The 18,268-nt window shown below is 38.3% G+C and overlaps 1 protein-coding gene across 1 annotated transcript in view; it reads right to left on the bottom strand.

Annotated features, from left to right (window-relative positions):
- Positions 1-208: 208 nt before the first annotated feature.
- PIEZO2 (piezo type mechanosensitive ion channel component 2) overlaps positions 209-18,268 on the bottom strand; it is a 318,044-nt gene continuing 299,984 nt past the window's right edge. The window contains exons 44-55 of the mRNA XM_061994704.1: positions 17,496-17,628; positions 16,897-17,044; positions 16,572-16,786; positions 14,237-14,395; positions 12,771-12,918; positions 10,137-10,325; positions 9,551-9,643; positions 8,282-8,454; positions 6,309-6,425; positions 4,243-4,322; positions 2,697-2,877; positions 209-1,936 (exon numbers count right to left, since the gene is read on the bottom strand). Of these exons, the coding sequence (XP_061850688.1) occupies positions 1,684-1,936; positions 2,697-2,877; positions 4,243-4,322; positions 6,309-6,425; positions 8,282-8,454; positions 9,551-9,643; positions 10,137-10,325; positions 12,771-12,918; positions 14,237-14,395; positions 16,572-16,786; positions 16,897-17,044; positions 17,496-17,628 (1,889 nt within the window). The 3' untranslated portion in view covers positions 209-1,683. The remainder of the gene's footprint in view (positions 1,937-2,696; positions 2,878-4,242; positions 4,323-6,308; positions 6,426-8,281; positions 8,455-9,550; positions 9,644-10,136; positions 10,326-12,770; positions 12,919-14,236; positions 14,396-16,571; positions 16,787-16,896; positions 17,045-17,495; positions 17,629-18,268) is intronic.

Raw genomic sequence — 18,268 nt, 5'->3', positions numbered from 1 at the left:
AGGTTGTCTTCCAGTGAGTTCCAGTCACCGAACGATTTTATTGTTACGATATGATGAAGCAATTTTTTTATTTTGTGCACTTTATGGTGCTCAAAATGTTAGTTTTCACAGTATAGAATGGATGTGACAGCATTTGTCATGGAAGCACTCAGCAGAGTATGTTACAACTTCATTTAGTTGTGCTGTTTTATGAAGTTCTGAAGTAAGATGTGCCAGCAAATTATGTTGTATTAGTTTCTTTCTGGTGATTAACTAATCATTCATATAATAAATAGCAGCTAACTACAAGAAAGAGATTTATTTGTCACAGAGTTAGAAGAATGTCAAACTTTTCCCATTTCACGTAAAAAGGCAGAGGAAAAAATACTTCTAAAATGACTTTGCAACATGTGCTTTATTTTAAGTCATTACTGAATCAAAACTACACAGTATACCCTTTTAACACACCCTACCCACTCAATGATTTTTTTTCCTCAATATTTTTTTTAACATGGAATGAAACCTACATTGCAATTGTAAATTTTCATGCTACAATGTTTTCTAATGAGCCATTTGTGTCACTAATAATTGGAATTTTTAAAAAAGGCCATTTTCCAAGCTCGCACGTATGTCTATATCTGGGAACTTAAAAAAAATCCGTCTCAGATGTAAAAATGTGACTTGGAATATGTAAACATTTCTGTATACCTGAAACACTGGAAGAAAGGTATCAGCTAACAGCAAAACAACAGTTGCCTTAAATCACCAAAATGGGAAAAAGCATGTCATGGGTAGCAGGGAGAAGCACACACTATTCAGTCTTAAAAGGGTTATTAGAAATTAAGTAGCTCCTTAGGTCATTGAATTCACTTTCTTTTCTCATCTAATGGAAAGTAATAACTTTTAAGAGAATGGCCCAGCAGAACACTCCCACAATTCACCATAATTATTCTAGCTGTTAGTTAACCTTGACAAAGGGTCAAGTTTCAGTTGTTTGGTTTGTTTGGGTTTTTTTTTTTTTCCTGAGAAAAGTCATTGATGTTTGGTGGAAATGTCTTCTGTGACTGTACAAATAAAATAAGGCATTTAAAGAGATTGTTACTTTTTTTTTTTTTTTCTTTTTGCTAACAGAGGCTTGTCCACAGTGTCCTTTGTACATCAAAACCTCTGATTTTCTACACATGGGTATGGCTAGAATGTCTTCAGTTCCCACTGCGGTCCTGGGTCTTGTGTGTCCTGAAGGCCAGTCAGTGTCCCATTACTGTAGCTTGGAAGTCAGTGATGTACAACAGCATATTGCACAATCCAATCTGTATGGCTCCAGAAAAGGTTAAGAAGGTACACTGGAGTCATCTGTGAGTTCACTCCTTTCTTGTCTCTTTTAAGTTGTAACGATTGTCTGGAAAATTAAATTAACCAGACAAAGATGCAAACTTGTTGTTGATGAAACTATAAAGCAGTCCCCAGATTTTAGAGGAGTGGCACATTAAAAAACAACAAATCTCTCAACCTTCTTCACTGTTGATCCTTAATGTGAAAGGCAGCATAGATTCCTAAGGCCATAGCTTCCAGGACTCCCTCAGTGAAAAATCATTGCTACCTAGCTATAAAAGGCTTAGCTCTTAAGAGAATATTGTGCTTTTTTTTTTTCTCCTTTAAAATTCAGATGAAATCAACTTGATTTGCAGTGTGACACCAAAGAGATCAATTAGTTTTTTCCCTAGTCCACTTGATCATAGTCTCTGGTGAGCGATACAGGAATATTAGTTTGGCATACAGATCTTCTTCTAGTTCCAGTTCTCCAGTCTCTCGCACTAAGAAAATGTCAGTACACAACTTCAAGATTCGGTCTACATTGGGCAGCTCCTCAAACATGATGGAATGAGAGATTCCACTGAAAAATTCACGGACGAACTTCCCAATCACCAGGACAACCGAAGCATATAGTCCCATAATGCTGAAAAGTAAGAAAGGAAAAGGTTCAAGTCATGCCTTAAAAAAAGGCCAGTCAAGTGTGAAAGAGCTCATCGACATGGTTAAGTAGGATCCTAATTAGGATCTTGTTTCTGCTGTGCTGCAGGATAAAGGAAAGTAAGATCTCTTCAAACACAACAGAAATCTGTTAATGTGAACAGCTGGCTGCTGAAGGCAAATGTTCTTTCATGTTCCATATCTAATATTTTTTATTAAAGTACGTGTAACTAGTGACAGATGAATGTTTACCTGACCTCCCCTGATAATCCTCCTATGAGAAGTTGTACAAAATCATGTCAGAAATGCATGTCTCCCAGGAAGGTACAGTCTTTTGCCTTCCTCTGTCTGTGGAGATGTGTTTCATAAGTGTTTTACACTCAGGGTCCTTGCTATGAGATTGGGAAGGTCACCAAAAGTGGGCAGTTTGGGCATAGCTCAATCTGTAGCTAAATTAATATATTTTGAATCATTTTACTTCAATAGGAAACTGGCGCAAAGGGTTCTTCTGCCTTTTGTCCCACCAGATAACAGGCATCAAAGGTAATACCATTCCTTACAAATAAGAAGCCTTCTACAGATAACATTAATAGATGAGAATTTGAAAATCTCACAAAATCCTTTCTCAAAATCTTAAAACACTGCAACAACAAAAGAAAAATAAAAATCCAAAACCAGCAAATAAAGTCACCTCTACTTCTATCTTACCTATATTATTTTAGTTTTATGTAAAGATTCCTTCTTACCCATAACCAGCCAAGAATCCAAGGCTTGGTGGACTGACTTTATCACTGAATACAAAGAGTTCAAGACTCTCTTCAGATGTTTTGTATCTTTTTCCAAGCTGATTCAAAACCCACCACTCACGAACTCCTTCATCAGACACATTTTTGACCAGAGAAACTGTAATGTTTTCCCATCCACAGTCTATTGAAAAAAAGAAATGTTAATACTTATACCAAGGACTGCAAAAGTCAAACTGTTCCGAGTCGCATACCTCAAATGCCTGCATGATAAAATGACTGAGCAATGCAGGAGTAAAAGTTTGTTAGAATTCTCCTAAAAACCATTTAACATAATTTCTGACCCAAACTACAATATCTAGACTTCTGCAAACCTCATATCTCATCTGAATGTGCATTGCATAAAAATGTTTCATATCACCTATATTTTCTTCTGTAGAACTGTCAAATCTTTTCAATGTTTTCAGGCCAAAGTATCAATGACAGTCAGCAGGTCTGCATTTCAGGCCTAAAGAAAGAGATTTAACCTTGAGGAGTAGTAGTCAGCTTCTATATGTCAAAGTGAAACTATCCCTGTAAATCATTTGTGTGTTCATATAAAACAGGTTATTCTCTTACATAGAGAAAAATATACTATCCTATTATACATTCTGACCACACAGACAGAAGATGGACTCGGGTCCTCCTGATTACTGGAGAATATGCATTAGCAGTGTACATTAAAGTTCTTTTGAAGAATCTAAGTTTAACAGTTATTCAGGACAGAATCTGACTAATGACAGTGAAGAACTTGTAATTTATTGCTACCATAGAGCTAGGTTGAACCTCAGAACTTATTTATTCCAATTAATCTAATCACACTCCCTGAACCTTGAACAGGAATGTGATACATGTAGTACAGTAATGTACTACATAGTACTAATATTACAACTGAGAGCCAAATTTTACCTATGTTGAGCAGTGTGTTCTTAGATTTGTTCCTACCTTCCAGCCCAACAGGCTTTTCACATGCATGTATTTGCACATGTGTGCATGCATTCTACATGCCTATGAGTACCTGTATGCATTCTGATTCAGTAACTGCACTCTAAAATGAAACAATTTATCTAAACTAGATTATTTGTAGACAATAAGGAGGGAATAGCAAAAAATTTTAATCATTCAGTGTCATTATTTAAGTTGAGGAGCTACACTTGCAGACATGCAGCACTACTGAATAAGGTAGCAAGGAGATGCAGAGAAGTGAAACGTGCCATCACTTCCTCAGAAAACAAGAAAAAGCCAATCCTGAAAGCAGACTTGAAGAAAAGGAGACACACTTCATCCTTAGAGTCCTTACTGATAAATACAGCTAAAATACGTCCAGTTGCATTTTCTGCCTTACGCTGTATTATCTTACCTCTCACCAAGCTTGCAGGCACCAGGTAGAAAACATTGTAAATGCATTTCAGCCTGAGATGCCCCATAACAGTTTGGTTAATGTGCAAGTGTGAGTTCTGTGTTGCACTTCTTTCAACCATACTCTGTTTTCTGTTGTCTGGACACATACCTGACAATAGCTGCTTTATGGGTTTTGCCAGAGAATCACTAGGAGCCTTGATGTAGTATGGGTACACTCTCTCTAATGTTCTGGAAAAAATGAGAAAGCAAATATTTCATATTTTTATACCTCTAAAATAATTCAGAAATATCCAACCAGGCTATACACAGTTCCCAGTAATTCTTGGCTTAAGCTACGATTTTATAGCGTTCAGATGTCACATCTAAAAGTTAGCTGGATTTATTAAGTATGTTCTGTCAGTACTTCAGCAGGGAGCTCCATCCATAATGTTGCCATTCACACACCATGAATCCCACACACCTGGGGCATGTGTGTTTGCAAGGAACGTAGATTTTATATTCTGCTCCCTTTTTAACAAAGCTGCTTTTATACCCAGCTATATAAGCAGCACAAAGAAAGGCAGCACATCACTAGCAATAAACAAGCTAGAAAAATATACAGCTAGAAAAATATATGGTGAGAACAGTTATTATTTCAGAATTGCAAGATATTTTGATAATGACACCTGAAAGGAGTGATTTTTTTTTCCAGAATCTTTCACTGGGAAATATTTTCACCATTTGTAGGAGGATTTCAAACTTGGAAAGCAAGACAGTTGTTAAAGTTCTTCCATAGGACTAAAAATTAAATTACTCTAAGTGGGAATAAATTAGCAGCATCCAGAGAGAGAGACATGTCATTAAAAACAAAAATACTGCCCTAATATCTCCTTAAATGACTGAAAAGTTCTAGGGAACTGGAGTTCCCAGGGAAGTCCTGTGATGCATTGCTACATTGCATACATCAGAGTGAGGAAGAACAGCAGCGGCCAATTTAAAATCCACTCCATCAGGCCCAAAAGATAGGTAAGAGCTCAACTTTAAGTTGTCTCTGCAGAGACAATGGCAGAAAGCTTCCTGCTGAAGTAGTTAAGTGGCTACTAGCTGCCACAACAGTTTTTCCTTCATGACAAAGTAAAAAAACAAGAAAGCTTAAATCAACAGTGGTACTGCAATACAGGCAAAGTTGTGTATATCTTCTATGTTACTGCTTCAATTCATTTTGTATTGATTACAAATCAATTACCTCTTTCCATGAAAGAGCAAAATCTACTCTCCTTGGCACCCATGGCCTTAGGAAATATTCCTGTGTACTCACAGCAGAAAAGAGGAATAAAATATTTTTTAAATGCAATGATCGGATGTGCACCAGCAGTCTGTTTGGATGTACAAGTGTGTGTGGGTGCAGAGAAATAACTCTGCACAGTAAAGACAAATCTCATTTCCACCTACTAACAGATACGAGCCTCTCAAGGGTTTTCACTATTTCAGCTGGCCTCAGCCTTGACTTTTCAACTCTTGCGGCCACAAATCAGATCAGGTGGCCTTCAGGGAAGATGCGTTGGCTTAGCAGCATTTAGAGACTACTGTTGTAAAATAATCCCTAGTGAGCAGGCAGAAGAGGAAGAGCCAGACCACTGCTGTTAATGCTATAATGCTATATCTATAGTATAATGTCTGATATTCATATGAAGAGCATGCTCTTCCTGCCCTGTGAATTTCCATTACAGGAAAAGATCAGATCTCAGAAATGAGTGCATTTGTTACCCGTTGACCACAGTGACTTAACACTTCCTTGCCAATCCAATGCTATTCAAGAATAACAATGAGAAATACTGTGGGGATGGTTATTGAGAACAAAAAAAAAATCATCAATACAACATTCTCAGATCAACTAGAACTGAAGTAACTCAAAGGAGAATTTAACTGTGACTATAATAAACTTGTGCTTATCCAATAAAACTGTAAGTAATAGCTCCACTATGCTGCTTGATGGTGTTCCAGTGCTCATGTCTTCTCAGACTAATTTTATCACAGGAAATAAGCTTTTACCTACTATTATTTGTTACTATTATGTGACTTCGATGCTGTTGGCCTCTGTGAACAAGGCTTCAAAGCTATTAGAGGGGGACAGATGGGCAGATAAATGCTAAGGCTGCAAAAGCCTGACATCCTTAGGAAATCAGGTTTAAAAAGGAAAGATTTGCATTTAAATAGACAAAGAAAATAACTTACACCTTTTCTAGTTGCTGTCCAGACATCATTGTAGCAATATCTCTTCTGGTGTTCTCTGGTAGGACAAAGGTAAGTTTATCTGATGCAATTTCGGCTTTGGCACCAAGGGTGAGATTTCTGTTGTGAGTAAAAGGGAAGACACATAAAGTTCCAACAATGAGAGCATAACCTAAACACTTATTAGCTGAACACTACAGCTAGTTTTCTAAATAACTGCACTAACCTTGGCTACCTCTGTCTTTGCCAAAGCAAGCATCATGTTACTTGTACCTGAGATGGTGTGTTTTCCCATGGAAGATATGTAGCAGCCTTAAAGGTATATTTTTCTAATTGACTATGCCTTTACATGTATTACAGGACAATGATGGCAGAGTTATATCATTTTGCTCATTATGTCAGTCAAAATGGAACGGGAAAGGAAGCATGACTGCTCTGACTTTCAGCAATAGGACCATCCACGTTACCACACATCCTGTGCCAGGGCAGCTGAGGATGCTGCAGTCAGTTACAGCTTCCTAAAGCCTCTCCTCAGTCCAGCAGAAACATGTGGCTAACAGGCTGATTCGACCTCCATGCCTCACACCAGCTGCAGAACACAGCTGAGGCAGGATCAGCTTTGCACAGTGCCTTGTTCAATGCCCTGCAGCTGGGATGAGGCAGCTGAGTGATGAAGCTCCTGGGCTGGCGAGGGCTGCAGAGGAACATCCCTGGCAGATGATAACCAAAGGCAGAAGGTATGTGTGCTGCCCGAGTGACATAAAAGGCTCATCTTACAGCTACTTGTGGTCTCCTGGCCTAAATGAAAGACAGTAGTTTCCCTTTATGGAGAAAAAGTGAGAGGTCATTGTGGTAAATTTTTACCCCTTTCAATAATTCTCAGACACAATGTAATCCACAGGATGTAATTTGAGGCTGCAAAAGGTCTCTTTCAACTAGTGTATGAATGTTTGTACTTAAGCAAGCATATGGGAAAACTGAGTAGCAGTATTAAAAATTAATATAAAGTTCAGAAATGATGGAGTGATGTAATTCACTAGCTAATACTGTATGCTTCCAGGAAAAAAAAAAAAGAAATGAGGGTCAAACAAAGTTGAATTAATGGTGAAGATTCATTATAAGCCTATTTTTGACTGTGGAAGGACTGACCAAGCATGTTCTGAGCTCCCACAGTGCTTCTTGTTCACAGTCTTTTGCTGAGGATTGCTATAACAATCCAACATCTACTTCCAACAAAACAGGTAGATGGTGAGGCTGCAAAGGTACTTAATTTCCAAGGAGTGATGACTTAACTCCAATTTAATCCAGCAGTCTACAGGGATCCCAGGTGGCAGACAGCAGCCAACAAACCACCTCAGTGACTGGGTGTGCTCTAGCCTGCAACTACTTTATATTCTAAGCTGTCTCTTGCATAAACTTCATTATAAAGTAATAGTTCACTGAGGCCAAAGGAACCATAAGTAAACAGGCAAAAGTCTCAACAAAATAGATCAGTGACACTGTTATGCTATTATGCTACTCCTTTAATAAGAGGACCAAGAACTTCTGTCTGGTTTTTTTTCACAGATTTTTGCTTTATCTAGGTCTAAGTATTCAGTTCCCATAAATGCTAACAAAGCTGTTGCTTGTGGCACTTTTTATTTGAACATCTCCTTCTAAAACTGGCCAAAATTTTCTCACTCTTTCCTTCTTCCCCTCAAGTCCCATTGAAAACTCCACCCTGCCTTTTAAAATAATGTACTTGGAAGTGGCTTCACTTCTTTTTTTATTTTTTGAGAACTACAGGCAACAAATGTTTTGTAGGATAACAAAGATCCCTTCTCTCTGTCTCTCTCCCTTCCAGTTTCAAGTCTTTTTTGCTCTCCAGTACAATAGAATTTGCTGAAAAACTAAACAAAAAATGCAGTGTGTAAATGTTCTGCTGAGAAAATGCTTGGAAAATGATCCATCGACCTCATAACAGACATGTTAATTACCTTTGAATACTCCATGAAAGAACTACAGTGAACTCAGCAGAAAAATCCAGCAGCCCCTGTATCATTTTCTCTCTACTGGGAGGGCTGATGGTCCATAAAGAGTTTGAATTCCCCTCTAGATCTGCTAGAGTTATATCTTCTTTTCCATAGCCCTCTAGAAACTGCAAAGCAGCCTGTAGGTTACAGAAGAGGAAAATAAAATTTCAGTGTAGTAGTATTCACAAGACATGGACTCACATTTCCCAGTCAAGCAGAACTGTAGATGTTTGATTAATTTTAAGTGCATCTGTCTGCACTGATAGTATTCCTCATGTACCAACTAGGGCTTCAGATGGGAAGGGGAATAAACAAACTACAGATATGCTAAGAAGCCAAAACAAAAATGACCCTGCTGTTGGAAGAATGATGGCCATGCAGGCCAAAGTGAATCTAAAAGTTTATCAAGTAAACTCTGCAGAGTCTATTTAAACTTGGTAAAATTTTGCTCTGTCTTTCGTTAAACATCTGTCTACATAGAAAGATGTCTGCAAACAATAACGCAACTTGAAACCTGTAACTTCTGAAGTGGATCAAGATTACAATATTACTGTTATAATACATGGGCTACTTGGTAGGATTTAATATATATAAAAAAGTAAATTCTTGAACTGGCTACAAGCAAGCAATAATTTTAAAGTTATATCTGATCAAACAATGCAACAGCTTTTACTAGTTATTAGTCTTTTTTCCTGTAGAAACTTGTGAGAACTTGGTGCATGTTGCACGATGAAGTATTGACACTATGTTTAAATGTTTATGTTTTGATACTTTCAATGTCAAAACTTTTTTAGACTATACATGCCTTCTTTTGACAGCACACTGGGAGGTGAAAGCTGTGCGCGCTACGGGAAGGGGCTTAAAAGTGTCAACACTCTTCTGTCCCCACAGTATGTTTGTTTTGGCAGTACACCAGCATCATCACCTCTCCTCAAAGTTTGTGTCACTTAGAAGAGAGGGTTTTATTCAGGCAATGGGACAATAACATTCCTGACTTCCATGATTTTGTGCCAAGATCTCTCAATTAATGGTGACTAGTCTTACCATAACCCAGCCTTGTCTTGACAAATGATTTGTCCAAACCTTTACTCATTCAAATACTCTTTATGTAAATGTCTTCCAAACAATGACAGTGCTGCTGACCACTTATAAGCACACAAACAAAATGCACAAGAAGCCCCCATGGAAACATGCATATATTTTTAGTAATGAGGTATTTTACATTTCACTTACAGTGTTACCCCTATAGCTTCCCAGAAACGCATTGAAACCAGTCTGATTCAAATCCTTGAGCTGACTCTGTTGAGCACTCATTGTAAAAATAGGCTGGGAAACAAAAGAACACGCACTTGTCACATTTACTTCACATCAGCTACTATGTACACAGGATATAGATGCACAGAGTCCTGTGCATCACAGTCCAAAACAACGATGGTGCTCAATTCAACAAGAGAATTGGTCTTATTCCACTAAGAAACAAGCTACCTTCAATTATTAAATTTACCATGTGGGCCTGTAGGCAGTTATCTGGACGTAGCTGATACAGCATAATTTCCTACATGTTCCACTGCTAGTAAGTTCTGGTTTTAACTTGCAACCAAAGATAATATTTTACATCATAGAATCATAGAATGGTAGGGGTTGGAAGGGACCTTTAGAGATCATCTAGTCCAACCCCAAACAGGGATGTCATGGACAAATGCAAAAGGGATCATTTGTGTGAGCTTGCATAAAGCAGAATTCATTGAAGGGATTAGGAAATAGCACAGGGAAATATACTGCAAAACCAGAGTTTCCTTTTATTTTTATTTTTTTTTACCTGATAACCTCCTAGAGTTATTGTGATTGATACATCTAGAGGCTTGTTGGTGATGCCTGCAACAGATTTGATTAAAGACATGAAGAGCAGTGGGAACCAGACAATACAAATCAGCAAGACGATAATCATGCCACCCATTCCATACTTCACAACTTTCTTTTTCTTCTGGCCTCTTGGCTGGGGATATCTCTGCAAAAGCAAACAGCAACATGGTAATGTCTCTTCTAGCAGAGGTATACTTGGCATAATTTGATGTGTGAATATATTATGATTTTAAGTCTTCTCATCTTCTGTGGTAATTTGCCATCCATTGTCAGGATGCTTATTTTGAGATTTTTAGCCAAATTTGCACAGACACTGAATTTCTGGTGATAACAGAGAAAAGTATAAAATGAACTCATGTCAAATGTGTCTCTTGTGAAAAAGTATTGTAAACCTCTATGGTTTTGATTCTTCATAATCACAAAGAAGGAAAAAACGGGCAGGGTAATTTAAATTTCTTGTCTTAATGAGTGCAAGTATGAACTCACAGGAACCAAAAGTAAAATAATAGCAGCAAGTGCAAAACAGCAATTTGTTAAAATTTGTTAAAAAAACTGATACTGAGAGTGACCCACTTTCTTGTACTTATCCTTCAAAAAAGTTTTATCTCAAAGCTCCTTAAGACAGAATTCCTCTCATAAGGCTTGAAATGCTGCAAATTGTATTTCAAGGGGAAAAAAAAATAAAATAGTTTGCCAGAAACTGACATACACGATCACAAGGATTGTCTGATATTGCACTACCTCCACATTCATTTCACACCTCCCATACAGTATTTCTAAGAGTTGTTCATGGGCTTGCTCCAACCTGTTTCTAGTGAATTCCACACCAACTGCATTTAAATAATGTTTAAGGTTTTATTGCTCTTCCTAAAAACTTGACTCTGCTCATGTAATAACCTTCCCTTTCATACCTTCTGAGACCAAAACCAACTTTGCTTTTACCCTTCTCTTTTCAAAGCAGATCACACAGCCCATCTGTTCTGCGTTCTCCATAATCCCCACTCTGTTATTTGCCTTGTGATTGAATACTTTAATAGCACCATGCCTTACAATCCCTGCCATTTTTTTTGGTATATTCTCTGACAGGACTTAACTCTGCACAGTGTTTTAGGATCCTGTCTTTCACGCGCTGCATACTGTATGTGCAAAATAAAGATGCATTGTATTGCACCGCACCTCTAACACATGCCAGAAATCTGGCATCCAGGAAATTGTTCTTGCTTTACAACATGAATCCATAAAGCCCTAGGAGAATATTGAATTTGTAATATAATGCTATATTTAAAGCAAATTACTTTTCAAAAGTAGTCTATCAAGTCATTTGTCCTGCACTACAGAATACTATTTTCATTAAAATATCATATCAAGATCACCAGGGGTATATTATTTGTCTGTATAAGATTAGTTCAGGCATCTTTAACGATGTTACAGAAGAGCCCAGAGAGCCACTAGCAGTCAAAGTACTTAGGTCTCACTCAATGTGACAGAGAGACAGAATCAAAGTACCTTGAACAACACTCATAAAGTTGTGAGGAACTATTTAGCTACATGGCATTAGCACATATTAGCTTAGATGTGGAAATCTTTCCACATCAGATCTACGCTACATACAACGCTGAGCGATCCTGTTGTAGAGTAAAAAAAAATCAGTTAGATGGACAAAGTAAAACTGAATTTTTGTTCCTCTGACTCCTGAACCCTCTGATGACACTCTATTCATGGCAGAAATGGAAGTCATACAGAAAAAGTCAATAGAAATAATTTGTGTGCACTTCAGCTCTGAGTTAATCTAAGTAATATACTGGGAAAGTAATTGCCATTAAGAGAAAAGATTATAATAAAAGTTGAAATACGTCAGTAATGCTCAAAAATACAGCCATTCTCATTGCAGATGTACAATTTTTGCCTGGTTGGGTCACTCTTTAAAGAATGCTTAGTCTCTTTTTCAAATTGGCAAAATGAGCAAGCATATGGTTGCAATCTTTATGGCGGTTATAAAGAATCCAGAATTTGCAAGTTTAATTTGAACTGAAGCTTAAATGATTTAGAGAGGCTGAAATTTTAGTTGGACAAATGGTGGGTTTATCTGGCCTGCAGTACATTTCTGTGAGGACTCTTCTGAGATAAAGGAGCCAGCTGAGTTCCCTCTGTGGTTACACAAACCAGATACCCTTGGGACATACAGCACGGAGGCACGAGCCCTTTCTTCCACTGACCCGTCTCTTCAGTGGGTTACTTGTTTAGTTGTTGCAGACAAAGTAAGCCTGTGTGAATACCAGGACTTTCAAGCCTACCCTTGAAACTCAGGCAGGCAATTAAGCAAGCAGGAACATGCTTGTGGAGCTTGCATTAAAGGTGGAAAAATCAGCTAGGCACAAAAGAGAAGCCATCTGAAATTTCACTTGTGGTGACTGCCAACCGACATGAAGTACCCAATAGTCTGAATATTTCTGAACATAAACACCAGGTGTAGTTCCTAACAAACAGTCTTTACGGTGGATTTCCTGACTATTTAGGGACTTATGATTATTTCTTTGCATTTCTGCATGGAGGAGAGGAGGCCTGTTTCATTCATATGGGACTTCCTTACTTTTTCTGACTCTCGCCAACATTTCAGGATGAATATATGTGCATAGATATCTTCAACACAGATCCAGCTGGAAAGACTGAGAGTGGTATCAGTCCAAACCCAGTCCATTACTGCTCTCAGCTCGGTCAAAAACGGAACTAGGCGGAACCTGAAGGGAGATCACAGCAGATAACTCAGAAATGGAGGGGTGATGTTAAGCTAGCATAGTAAGTATACATATGACAAGAGGGAAAATTAAAGCATTGTTAAAAGATACTTTAATGATAGATTTTGCAGACACAAATACAATTATATCCTGAGATTGCATGGCTTTGCCATAGCTCATGTTCCTCTAGGTCTCCTTGTCAGGCTATGAAACATGCTTTTGCATCACTACACTCAGTAACTGCGATTGAGCCACTGATAAAATGGTACAAGACAGATTGTCTTCTATTCCCAAATTTCTCTGTTCTAGGAGCAGAGAAAAAACCTTTCCACAGGATAGTGGAAATTTTATACCTCCTTACACCAAGCGGTGCATAGTGTCTTTGCATTAGGCAGACAGTCCTCAGCTGCATATGGAATTGGGCATTATGACTCATGATTAAGCAGAAGAAGAAAGTGGACTAAGAGGAAACCAATATACATATAGGAGCTGTTCAAAGTGCATCATTCCCTTTGCTATTCCCACACTTTTCTGCTTGGCCAAGAGAGAAAGAATATTTCATATGAAGAAAGTTTTCTTCAGTAACCTTTCCTACGTGGATGCAAAATGCTCATTCTGAAAATATTGAGAAAAGCTTGAAATTATTCCAGCCTTTCTGTGAAATATGTATATGCTTTATCTGGCTTAATCACAACATCAAGGTAACAGCATTAGGGGAGGGTGTTGTATATCTCCTTAACATCATCTTTCACTGTGAGGTGACACTGTGCCTGTTACTTGCAGTAACTCTCCAAACTCCTGAAGTGTTTCAAATGTGTGTTACTTCTCAAAACATATACAAGGGAAAAGTTTTTCGAATGCACAGGTCTTATTTCTCATGTGCATTCTTTTTCACTTCATTCTTCTCACCTGATGAGGTAGAGCCTGTAGATGTGATTCAAAGATCTCTTTGGGACTTGATGCCTTACTGCTTTTTAGGACTGCAGAGCAAATAACATTGTCTGTTTTCTAGCACAATGTATAGCCCCTATCTGTTCACAGATGTGATTTCTTAGAAGTGTTAAAAATGTCTCTTCCACAGGGGCCTAAATGGCTGATTGGTATGTCAAGCTTCTGGATTCAGAGTGGGAGACAGAGTTTTCTGAAATTTGCATTCCTGAAACAGAACTTTTGTGGTCTACAGGGCATATACAAAGTGTATTGTTGTTACCATCTTGTTTCCACGAACCTGTGAAGATAATCCATTAATAACCCCAGCATCTCATGATAAGAGACTTTTATGTCACAAAAGAAAGGAGGATGACAGTAGGTCTGGACTTACCCTTGAAATAAGAATAGGTTGACATAGTTATAACTTTTTGTGAGGAAGTTGCCAAGAACACGAGTTGGATATCCACAGCGTATCTGATATGCTGATAAGCCAAAATAAACACATTTCACAAAATACCAGAGCTGGGCAACTGTGTTCTGGCTAAATTTCCTGTAATGGAAAAGACAGATAAAGGAAAATAATGAGCTTTGTATCTTTGTATTACGAAATTAACTTGCAATGTTTTATGCTCCTGGCAGTTTCCCTTTTCTGAGATCCTGTAAAAAGCCCTTGGTTTCTGAACCCACTGCAAGGTTAAAACAGTATTTGAAAGACACTGGATGAGAAAGTCTAAACAGTATCTGTCATCAACTCAGGGTCACAGGATGGAGATTGGGAATAGGATTCATGAAGAAAGAGGACTCTGGGACAGTGCCCTCTCCCTCCAGATACTAGAGGTGCATGGCTGCCCAACATAGGTCAGTCTGCCCTTGGCTGCCCTCAATAGCACATTCCTCTGTAAGAGATGCTTCTCTTGGTTTTTCAGAAGGCTGCCATCTGGACAGAATCTAGGCAGCTTTAATGGCTATTTGTGTTACAGAATCACTTAATGGTAAGGGTTGGAAGGGACCTCCAGAGATCATCCAGTCCAACTCCCTATGTTCATGGAGGTACCTCCAATGTCATGGACTCATACAAGAGTTTAAGTTGAAGTGGCCTCTGAAATAATCTTTTTCACTCTCCTCTCCTTTAATTAGGTATAATTACTCCAAATTGTTCAAGGAACTCTCCAGTTGAGTTTTGAATATCTCTGAAGATGGAGATTCCACAACCTGTCTGGCCAGCCTGCTCCAGTGTTTGACTGCCAATATGGTGAAAAGATCTTCCATCATATCTTACTGGAATTTCCTTTTTTTTTTTTTTTTTTTTTGTTTTAACTTCTGGCCTCTTGTCTTCTATGAAAACAGCTTCTCTTCTTCTCAATGCTCTCTTAGTAGGTAGTTGAAGACAGCTCTTCACTTTCTTTTCTCCAGACTGAGCTAACCCTCTTCCCTCAGCCTCTCCCCACACATCATGTGCTTCATTCCCCTGACCATCTTGGTGAACACGTGGCACTTCTGATTACATTTCAATATCACGGCAGAACTGTACAAAATGCTTCATGCCGGACAAGACTTGTGAGCCAAACATGGTCCAATATTTTCAACTACATCCCACAAAACTATTTTAAGAAATTTTCAGGGAGGGGCTTCTAAGAATCAGCCTGACTTACAGGGAATACGGGAGGTTTTAGATGCAGATTTGAGATTAGCAACTTGATATAAATTTCATAAAAGCACAGGAAAAGTCAAAATAAACTCATTGCCTTTCCAGTGATCAAATCAAGCCAAAAGCTTCATATCTATTCTCAATGCTCAGTAGATAGGAGATTCACTCGAAAAAAATCATTTCCTTAGAGCTGGGGCACAATTACTATTGCACTGAGGAAAAAGAAAATGGTTGTTTTCTAGAGGAAAGTAGATCTTCCAGTCTTCCTTTACAGTATGCACCTCTTTTGTGGGTTTTTTTTCCAGTAAAATAACTGGACTGTTGATGAAGTGTAATGTACCAGGTGACACATTCAATTGCCCTGTATAGTCAATGGAGTAAGGCAAATAATTCAAAGTAATTTGAAGTTCTGTGTAAGAGGGGAGTTAACCAAGAACTAGAGAGGGACCCTTAACACCTTTGTAGTGCAGACTGAGGTGGTAACTGCCTTGACTCATGCAATGAGAAATATTATATTTAGGGGTGAACCTGACCAGGTATGTGATACAAGATTTCACACAACAGATGACCACCTCCACATTGCCTCCAGAGCAATGTGGCAGGAGCAGGGGAAGCTAACTTTCATTCTTTGGAAGAGACATGGATTTTAGACATTCCTCAGTCTAAGGAGATTTAAGTCCACAGTTCACAAGTTACTCTGAGAGATGCATTTTCCACTCACTCTTTTAAACCAGTGTGCAACAGTCTTGGGAGTAGGGAACTGAATCAGAGGCAAACATTGTCTCAGCTAAGGGCTCTAATTACTCAGTTACAGGCAGGTTCTTTTTCACCTGCTTGCATTTTGGCCTAAGTTGAGAGCATTTCTGTACATACTTATATGATTAATTATTAACCAAATTTACGTTGGCCCCAGTTATTGCTATGTGAAGGCACCCTGACATTCTGCTTAGAAATGAGACCAAGAAGAAACCTGTGTGCCTGATTCTAAAGCTTAGCTATAACCATTTCAAATTAAAATACAAACAACTTGGTAGAGCATCACATTTCAACCCATTTTGTGTGATTATAAGGGTTATACCTTTCTGTCACTCCAGGCAAGATAAAGAACATCCAGAAATGTATTCCAAAAACAAGGATGACCTGGAAGATGACCTTTCCCATGACAGTCTTTTTGAGATACAGTGCTCGATCTACCACCATGGTACCAAACTGAATGAGCACCATCACCAAAAAGGCCTCTGGGACCTGGTCCTCTGATAATGAAGAGGTGATATCTGCTGCAGCAGAGTGTTTCTGAAAAGGAAAATAGAATAGTCAAGAAAGGAGGACAGTCACATGATACTTAGCATCTACAGCATGTAAATCCTACTGAGGATATACGGATAGATGCCTCTGTGACATACCCCAAAAGCCCAAAATCCAAACACAATGATGATGAAGTCCACTGTATCTGCGAGGAACATCAGCACATACACATCAGTCACTGCACTGTAGTCTGGATGAATAAGATTGTAGAAAAACTGTCTGATGGGCACATACACCTGGAGAGTCCTAAAACAACATAGACCACAATGTAATTTAACAACACCATAATTTGTAGTGAAGAAAAAAATGACTGGGTGGGATATGATTAATTTTTCTAAAGATACCTAAGATCTACTCTGACAGTCTTCATAGGGCTTCACAGACACCAGACTCTCATTCTGTTTGCTTCTAAATCACCGTATTAGCATTTGTTCAGTAGAAATATACATAGCTAACCAAGTTCATGCAGGATATTTAGCTTTTTTTATCGGGCAGATGCTATTTGAATAATTGCTGATTTGTCTGATGTTCAGCCGGTGGGACTTAGAGTGAAAGCATCGGCATACAATGAAGTGTAGACATACCCGTTCACTCCCTTGAATTAACAGAGGTAGTAATCTTCTCTCTTTAAAATACTGTTTTACTGCTATACTGTCCAGAACCTCCCCCCACACTCACACAGCTCCTCACATCTCACTTTTTAATTGTAAAGGCCTTGGCTTTGATCATTTGTTCTCGAAACTTTTCCATAAGAAGCTCTTTTTTAGATTTTTGCTTGATGCTTAACACACTGCTTCCTTTCTGACTGCTGTTTCGGGTACTGGTACTTCCTGAAAAAAAAATGAGGAAAAGAGAAGCTAATTCAAAACCAGAGTTTAAATAAAACACCTAGAAAGTAATAAATCTTCAGACTTCCATCCTCTATATGTCTCATATTTGAAAGCAGCTTTGAAATGCATTCTTATGCTTTTTGTTCCAATATGATAAAATCTTGAGAGCATCCAATAAAGGTTTAATCACTGGGAGATAAAAACTTGATCAATAACTGTAAAAAGAGAAGACTAGTGACAAAGGCAATTTTTTGATTTCCATCTTGAATGGTAATATATATGTCCAGATGAGAACAAGCCTGTTCTTTTTACAAAGTAGGATAGGTAATCTGTTTCAATATACCTAATAAAACCTTTTCTCGCTTCAAGTATCATCAAATGTAGATATGAAAAACACATATGCTTTGCATTCTCTCTAGCTGGAGACTCTGCTGAACCAGAAATTCTGGATCTGGGCCACACTGAGCAGTTCTTTCCCAGCTTTTGGATAATGTCAATTTAAAAACATAGTGAATCACAAAGTATGGCTTTCCATTTGAACTTTAAGAAGGCTTGGACTGAGTTCAAACATGAAGATACTTTGGTTCATATCCTATTTCCTCAATGAGGAGCAGCAGTATTCAGTAGCCTGTGGGATCTC

The sequence above is a fragment of the Colius striatus genome, chromosome 4 (genome assembly GCF_028858725.1).
Source record: "Colius striatus isolate bColStr4 chromosome 4, bColStr4.1.hap1, whole genome shotgun sequence".
NCBI lineage: Eukaryota > Metazoa > Chordata > Aves > Coliiformes > Coliidae > Colius > Colius striatus.
This window is presented reverse-complemented; position numbering and strand designations above follow the sequence as displayed.